Below are 8,328 nucleotides of genomic sequence, written 5' to 3' on the forward strand. Positions count from 1 at the left end.
AGTCTCAGGGTCGCTGCCCAGGGCCACGGGGCAGGGCACGCCGCCGGCGTCCATGGGAAAAAAAAAAGCAGGCGCGTCGGCGCCGTAATCCTCATACTCCGCTGTCCGCTCAGGCTCCACCGGTACAATGAAGGGCTCGCGCTCAGGCAGGTAGGCCCCGCCCTCGGGCACGTATGGCTCTGTCCGATTCAACATTACAGTTATGGCATGATTTGGAAGGCATGCACACAGCAAAAGCTAAATCATCACCTGCGGTGATGGCACTCCAGTCTTAACCTCACCACCATAAATAGATAAGTTACAATGCTCTGATTACTTCCACTTGCACAGAGAATTTGGTGACGTTCAAATAAGAAAATGGCACTTTACAAAAAAAAAAAAGAAAGAAAGAAAAGAAAAGAAAGAAAGCCCTTCAAAGGTCCAGCAGTAGATACAATCATTGCACAAATACCTGGGAAGATCAGAGACTGGGCCAAAAAACTGTAAACGCAGTACCTAGGTAGGATTTCCCCAAACCCCCAACTCCTCAATGCAAAGAGCAATTTGGAAAGATGAGGAGGTGAGGATAAGTTTTATTGGCTCCTAGAAACTGAACTCTAGAGGTGAAAGGCAACTATCTCCAGGTAGTATACAGTACATAACATTTTCTGTGGTTGTCTCTCACGCAGACTGAGTTACAGCTGGTGGGTGACAAACACCAGTGACTACAGCAAAACGGGAAGAAAAAGTGATGGGAAACTTTGGTTTGAAAATTGCAGTGACAAAACCCAAACGAGGATATATGTACAAAATAATAATAATAATATAAAGACATACGCCCTGAATCAGACACATTGCTAACAAGCGAGAAATGAAGCAATTCCATTCGGTGTTATTCCGGCACAGAGCAAGCGGCAGGCTTTGAGGCAGAAGCGGACTGTAGAACTGTTAAGAGATTTTAGTGGACAGGATCACGTACACATCATTTACAAGCCACAATTAGTTTATTATTTACATAAGACATGTCTCTTGAACCAGGTTAATGTTTGTCTTAAAATGGCATCGTCTCGGCTGGTTAGTAGTTTTATTACGCATCTCTTTCACAACTGAGGCTCCACATGGCTGTGTTTGAACCTTTTCTTTAAAAAATCTTTTTCTACGTTATTACTGAAATGCATTAGGCTTATAAACTGACACCACTGCATTTGCCTCATTCGAGTTAGTATAAAGAGTCTCCACCCTCCTTTATGATGTCGACCCAGTTCGTTAACCATATCTGTGGTGAGAGATCCATACAGACTCATTTTCTAATAAGCACGTGCGCAAACATCTCAGAAACAGGATTTTCATGTATTCAAACTGAAAGCAGCACTGGCGACTTAGAAAATTTGTTAGCCGGAACCTGAAACAGGTCAAAGATGATAGTTTTTAAAAGTTGAATTACTATGCAAAAAATATAAATACACATCCATCTAAGTATGTAATGGTTAAAGTATATACATATATATATATATCCATATATTTCTAGTTTTTCACACATGCCGTATGGCAGAGGTAATTTGAATTTATTTTATAAAGAATGAAGCTATAATTTTTCGAGTGGTTGCATAAGTAGACATTAATATTTGTTATTTCTTTTGGTCATAAGAAATTATGCACATAAATATATAGATATATAGATATTTAGATATTCAACTACTCATGCACTATTTGCTAGTAGCAAATCATATCAAACAGCAGTAACATTTTTTAAAACTTGCAAGATGCTTCAGAGTGCACTAATGAAAGGTCACTGTTGACCACAGCATGACTCTCTTATTTCCAGGCTGGCATTTCTCCCTGGTCTTCACACCCCCCAAATCAAGTATAAAAGACTCTGCTCTCCATAACTGTCAAACAGTAGCATTTCCTTTGAAAAATTAAGTACCAGATTTTATAAGTACTAATCCCATGGACAGTGTGCAATAGTGAATTATTTTCTGTTGTCAGTACCATGTTATCAGGTTATTTACCAACAAATTAATTTTCAAAACAAATCTTCAAATATACTCTTGGCATTCTACAATTGTATTTAATAAATCCCTGCTCCCAACTTTTAGGTTAAAAAAAAAAAATGAACTGGTAGCATTCTTTGAACTCACAAAAGAAAAGAAGACATTTATAATATGATTGGGTAAATGCAGAAATATAGGAGGAAGAGAAAATAATTACTTATATGCTAATAATGAAATAATGTTTTATGCTTTGGGAGAAAATACTATCACATAATCAAAACTCAACTGAAAGAGTTGATATCTTCAAGAACGCCACTAGTCCACCTTCCTTCGGTCCTAGTTAGCGTCTCTGGGTGGGTCTGGTTTCCTGCAATGATAACAACGTACCTGGATAGCCCTGTCCGTTGTATGGGATGCTGGCACACTGGGATGAGTCGCAGTATCCGGGAGGACCTGGGGGTCCTCGGATACCCGAGTTTCCAGGACGGCCAGGGGGGCCAGGGGGACCTCTTGAACCTGTGGACCCTGGTGGACCCGTTCTGGATTCTCCTTGTGGACCTAGTGTGGAGTTGAAACAAATACATTTCCCCTTACGTTAAATACACTTCCTGAGCCTGTCAACGATATTTTAGTGAGGTGCATACCTCACTGCCTCAAGACTATGCCTTCATGTAAGGTTAAAAATACATGTGTATTTCCTTAATACATTTCTCAAAAGAACCAAAATGTGGTGACACTTTTTTACCATTGACAAATCAAGAGTTCATGCTAGGAATCCATTATTTTAATCTCATTCCAGGAAAATGGATTTAGCAAGAATTAAGCCGAACTAAAGATATCAATGAGTTCTCATTGCTCACATTCTCCCAGAGGTTAAAGCACCTGAATGAAACAACTCTCATAGGCAGCCAAATTGGACTGCCATGAAAACACAAGAGTCTCTGCTTTGTAGCACTATGTGAAGCAATGTTATTTCTAACTCAATTGACAGTTATCGTTAATATAAATATAAATAGTTAGCTATAGGACTGCCCTGGGCTACAAGGGTTTCATAGACAGTATAATAAAAAATAAAAAATTCATTAACAAGTAGTAAATGAAAAGCATAAAACAACTGAATAGCTATTATTTATTTCTAAAATATCAAGAAATAAGCTGCAAATGAAGTTTTGCAATGTGTGAGGCTACATAGTGAGAATATATTAGTGTAATAGTTCCATTTTGAAGACTATTAGGGGAAACAAGAAATATAACCATTCTTCAATGCTATGAAGCCAAGCAAAACCAATGGGAATTGCCTAAAAAAAGAAAATAAACCCTCTGTGTCACTAAAACTCATACCCTCATATATTAAACTATAGTAAATGCCTAATAGAACATTGAATTTTTCAGTGAAGGGAACATAAAAATGAGGTTAGGCAAGTTGAACTTCTTGCTAAAACACTCATGATGGTATGAATCTGAAAGCAGACAGGATGAAGTTGTGACTCTTGGGAACTATGTGCTCACTCAGTATTTCCACCCTTTACCTATTTGATGTACTTCTAAACCTACCTGGGGGGCCAGGAAGCCCTCGAGGTCCTGGAGATCCAATCCCCCTTTCACCTTTCTCTCCTGGCAAACCTAAAAAGCAACAGAAAGAAAAATCAAAGCAGAAAAATTATCTGTAAACATGTAGTCTTCATCTTAACTGATAACATTCGATTCAAGTAATTCATTTCCTTAGTGAAAGCAGAACCTAATCTTTCACAGAAGTTCACTCTTTAAGCCAAATTCTTTCTAGACATTTGTGTAATTCCAGATTCATGGCCAAGAAACAAATCTGGCTACAAGTCAGGGGGGAAATTATTTGAAGGAAACAATCTTGTCTAATATGTTTTTAAACAGTAATTAAAAACAGAAATCTTGAATAGTTACAGCTCATTTTAAAAATCTTGAAGGTATTTTATCTTCATTAGCCCAATTAGTATGGCATCCAAGCCATCAAAATTATAGGAATATAGAAGGTTGTCTCTAGAATATTAACTACTCCTTTGACAAAGGAGTAGTTCAGGACCTAGAGTCCTGAACATCTGGAATCAGGATAATACTATTTTTCTTCTTGTCCTTCAATGGCAGCTATCTACCATGAAATTAAAATCAAATGAACAAACAGACCAGTACCAGGCCCTGAATAAAGGAACCAATAGAACTGAGATCTAAAACCATAGCTGTTTAAGTACGTTCAGCTGCTGCTCAACTTCTGTCACAGTCATGGCAATTAATGAGATTTTGGTGCCTAATTTTCTTTGCCAAGATGTAGCTTTTCCCATTAACAACAATAAATCAGAAAACTGAATTATCTTTACTAAGATCTCCTCCCCAAACCATCCTATTTTCTTTTTTTAAAGAATAATTTTAACTTTATTTAATTATTTCTTAAGTTGACCAGAGAGAGACAGAACGAGAGAGTGAGAGAGAGGGAAAGTGAAAAAGCAAGCCACCAGGGCAGGAACTTGAACCACCAGGTCCGCAGTCAGCCGTGTGTGTGCAAGTCCAGTGCCCCTAACTACCTCTCCACCTGCCAGCCTCGAAAGCATCCTGTATGCTAAGACATGGTTTTCTACGGCCTGTGGATTTCCTAAAGAAGGAGACCCATTTACAGACAGATACTCTTCCTTAGGCTGTCCAAATAAGGCCAGTCAGAGTAGTTTGCCAAGTTCAGTCTTCAAATTCTTTCAAACTGACCCAGTCTTACATTTGCAAATTTCCTTCTTGATCCCTATGTAGTAGCCAGAATGCCCACCTCGTTCACCAGGGGGACCCTGCATCCCAGGTGTGCCAGGGAAGCCCGGTCGTCCCCCAGGTCCTGGTTCTCCTCTGGCTCCTGCACTGCCCGGAGGTCCTGGGGGACCTGGTGGGCCTGGCTGATTGCGATTGGAGTGGTAATCATTTGGAATCTGATTCAGCATCTGATTGAATCTGTTCATTTGACCTATAAATAGAAAAAAATGCTTGTTAGTAAGAAACCTGAGAGAGAAGGAAAGTGAAATTGTTTCTCTCTTAGTATCAAGTGCAATCCATCTGTATCTGTCCTTCCCCCACCCCCATGAAACATTCTCATGAAAATATTTAAAATAAAAATAAGACACTCCATTCATTTGGTACAAAATGATCCCTGAAAAATAACTGCTTTTATAAAATTCAGACCTATAAGCCACAAACATTACTATAAATATAAAAGAGTTGTTAAAATTTAGTGTGGCTCTGAAATAATGCCTTTAAGTTTGCCAGATAATGTCTCTCAAAGGAGAACATTTCTTAAATTAAGAAATTTTGCCATTTTTGTGTGTACCTAAGGCAATAATATGGCTTTAGTGTAAACTGAAATTACTTGTGGAGTACAATGAAAAATATTGCTTTCTAGGCCTCATCTCCAAAGACAATGATTTACTAGGGTTAGGGTACAGTCCAAGAACCCTCATTTCTAGCAAGCAACATAGGTAATTCTGAGGCAAGTGTTCCTTAAGAACACACTGAGAAACACTAAGTCTTAAGAAAGAGGGAGCCCTGGGTTTATGGCCCCACACAGTCACAGACTGCAGGTACTGAGCTTTATTACTTAATACTCCTTATGGAAGAATAAGTCTGTGAAACACAGGGAGGCAAGAAAAAGGTCTTCACCAAAATCAGCTCTCTATTATCAAATTCATCTTGATGGGTCTCCTTCCTTAAGATTACAGATTGACTTAAAGTTTATAACTTAATGTGTCCAATGTCTTAGTACTTAAGTTTGCTGCTTCCAGATAGACCTTGATGAAGATCATTAAAAATCCCAATATTTACATCCTCACTTATGATATACTAAATGCCTGCACCCTATGGCAGAAATTGAAGGATTTCAACACACAGAAGCAGAATGGGCAACTGTAGATACCAAAGACTGCATGGGGGAAGAGGTGGGAGGGGCTCAGGGAAAAAAGTGTGTAACAGTCATGAGAATGAATGGAGATAAGATAAATGGATTGTGGAATGTCATACCACATCTGAGTGAAAAAAAAGGGATATTTCTAATCTTATGTGTATATATCTAAATTAAAAAAAAACTAGCAAAGCATATATTTCAAGTACAAATCATAATGTGGTGCTTTTTGTTGAAAATGATGAATATAATATCCTTGATTTGATTATTACACACTGCATACATGCTTTAAAAACCCATATTGCACCCCACGAAGATGTAAATTAAATGTCAATCAGAAAATATTTAAATTTTTTTACAAATAGAACCTCAAAAACTAAAAACTGATATGCAAACTGAAAGGTCTTTTTTGAAATGATTTTGTAACAGACCAAATGTAAAGATAATACATTATTATTCTACATTGAGTTATTATTTTACCTTAGTGATAACCTTTAAAATATTAGCTTTATCTAATCAGATATAAAACTGACAATAAGTACAAACAAGAGCTCACCAAAAAAAAAAAAAAGAAAGAAATGTTTCAATAGAAATTATGTGACTGAAACTGCATTTTCCTGCAATTAACTTAAAAATTATCTATATGGTAAAAAAGAAGAAATTTTACCACTTATCAGTTGTTCACACACTTGTCTTGCAACCGCTCGCATCATATTCTGAGAAGCAATGTCTCCCTTGTTAATTAAATCAATGAGAATCATTAGTATGGTATTTCTATATTTTCCTATTTTAACATTTAACACACAAAATAAATATAAGTAGAATTTTAAGAAATACATACCCTATCGCCTTTCTCTCCTTTTAACCCAGATGGACCCTGAAATATAGGAATTTCATACCTGAGAACTGACAAACACCTTCTAAAAAGGATGCATGAATAGACAGGACGATGAAAGACAGGAAGGTCTGTTTTCTAACAAACTGGTAAAATTATACATCACATTTATATCCATGTTACCCATATTTTGCTCCTCTATAAAAAGACTTTTAATATCTCTCTCTTTCTTTCTCTCTTTCAGGATGACAGGGCTTCCAAAATAGTACTTAGATGTGCATTTTATGGTCACAATTGGAAAAGTGATGTGCCATGCATGCGGTGTCATTCACAAAGCAGGCTCGGAACTGAAACGGATGTGAAGGTCACCTTTGCACCATCTGATGTTGCTTTACATCACCGTGCCTGGTTAGCTCAGATGATCATTCTGGAATGTCCATAATCTTGTTCCCGCTCTACTAAGATCCAGTGGGCTTTTGTCAATTCCCTATCTAAATATGTATAATATATATATAAAACTTCTTCCAGTGATTCTTTATGCATTGGATGGAAGAGAAACTGAGTGCCTCCCTTATTACTCAGTCTAAATGATCTCACATCCAAACATACCATAGAATATTTGTTCCTACACTGTCATAGATTTCTCACTGGCTATGAGAGACTTGGAACAAGCTTTCCCTAGAGTACATGAAGTTTTTGTTTTTCAGTAATGTACTTCAGTATGCCAGCAGCTATCACAGAGGAAACATCAAACCATTCACAAATCTGATGCTCAGGTAATATCTTAAACCAAATCTCTTCTTACCATCTCCATGAAAACCACTATAGCCCAAACCAAGAGTATTACCTGAACTGTTCCAGTACCCTCATCCAGCTGATCTCTCTATGTCCTATTTTGCCCCTTTATGGTCTATTCTCCACACAGGAGCCAGAATGTTATTTTTAAAAGAAAAATTAAATCATGTCGATTGTTTGGCACCCTGAGAATTAAATAAGAATTCCTTCCCATGGGCTAGATGGTCTATGCGGTCATCTCTGCCAAGCTATCTGACCGCACCCCTTATCCCCTCCCCTCCGCCCCTTCACTCCATTTACCAGGCCCTCCTGAATATTCTTTCACATGCCAAACTCATCCCTCACTCAGGGCAAAAGCTGATTCATTTATGCTGTTCCTTCTGCATGAAAACCTATCCCTGCAGATAAAACAGCTTGTACCCTCACTTCATTCCAATGTCACTGCCTCAAAGGGGTTCCCTGAGCACTCTTTCTGAGAGTCAGTCACCTAACCACCATCACCATCACTCTCCAACCCACTGCTCTGTTTCTTGTCTCTTCTTATCACTTATCATCACTGGAAACTAGGTTATTTACTTACATGGCTTTGGACTATATCCCTCTCTAGAATCTGTGAAACAAGGACTTTGTCTTAGTCACTGTGGTAGCCCCTGAACCTAGAACACTGACTAACACATTATGCATTTAACAAATATGTGTTGTTTAAATAATAAAATCATCCACAAAGAGTTCCTGGAAACATCCACTATGCAGGGGACTTTAAAAAGCTAGAGGAGGGACCAACAGTTAGCGTAATGGCTATGTCACTGGACTCCCACATAGTC

At 38.0% G+C, this 8,328-nt stretch overlaps 1 protein-coding gene across 1 annotated transcript in view; it reads right to left on the reverse strand.

Moving 5' to 3' along the window:
* Window positions 1-716: 716 nt before the first annotated feature.
* COL12A1 (collagen type XII alpha 1 chain) overlaps window positions 717-8,328 on the reverse strand; it is a 136,094-nt gene continuing 128,482 nt past the window's right edge. The window contains exons 61-66 of the mRNA XM_027768180.1: window positions 6,716-6,751; window positions 6,542-6,608; window positions 4,759-4,947; window positions 3,528-3,596; window positions 2,361-2,531; window positions 717-1,381 (exon numbers count right to left, since the gene is read on the reverse strand). Of these exons, the coding sequence (XP_027623981.1) occupies window positions 1,371-1,381; window positions 2,361-2,531; window positions 3,528-3,596; window positions 4,759-4,947; window positions 6,542-6,608; window positions 6,716-6,751 (543 nt within the window). The 3' untranslated portion in view covers window positions 717-1,370. The remainder of the gene's footprint in view (window positions 1,382-2,360; window positions 2,532-3,527; window positions 3,597-4,758; window positions 4,948-6,541; window positions 6,609-6,715; window positions 6,752-8,328) is intronic.

This window comes from Tupaia chinensis, unplaced genomic scaffold (genome assembly GCF_000334495.1).
Source record: "Tupaia chinensis unplaced genomic scaffold, TupChi_1.0 Scaffold145685_1, whole genome shotgun sequence".
NCBI lineage: Eukaryota > Metazoa > Chordata > Mammalia > Scandentia > Tupaiidae > Tupaia > Tupaia belangeri.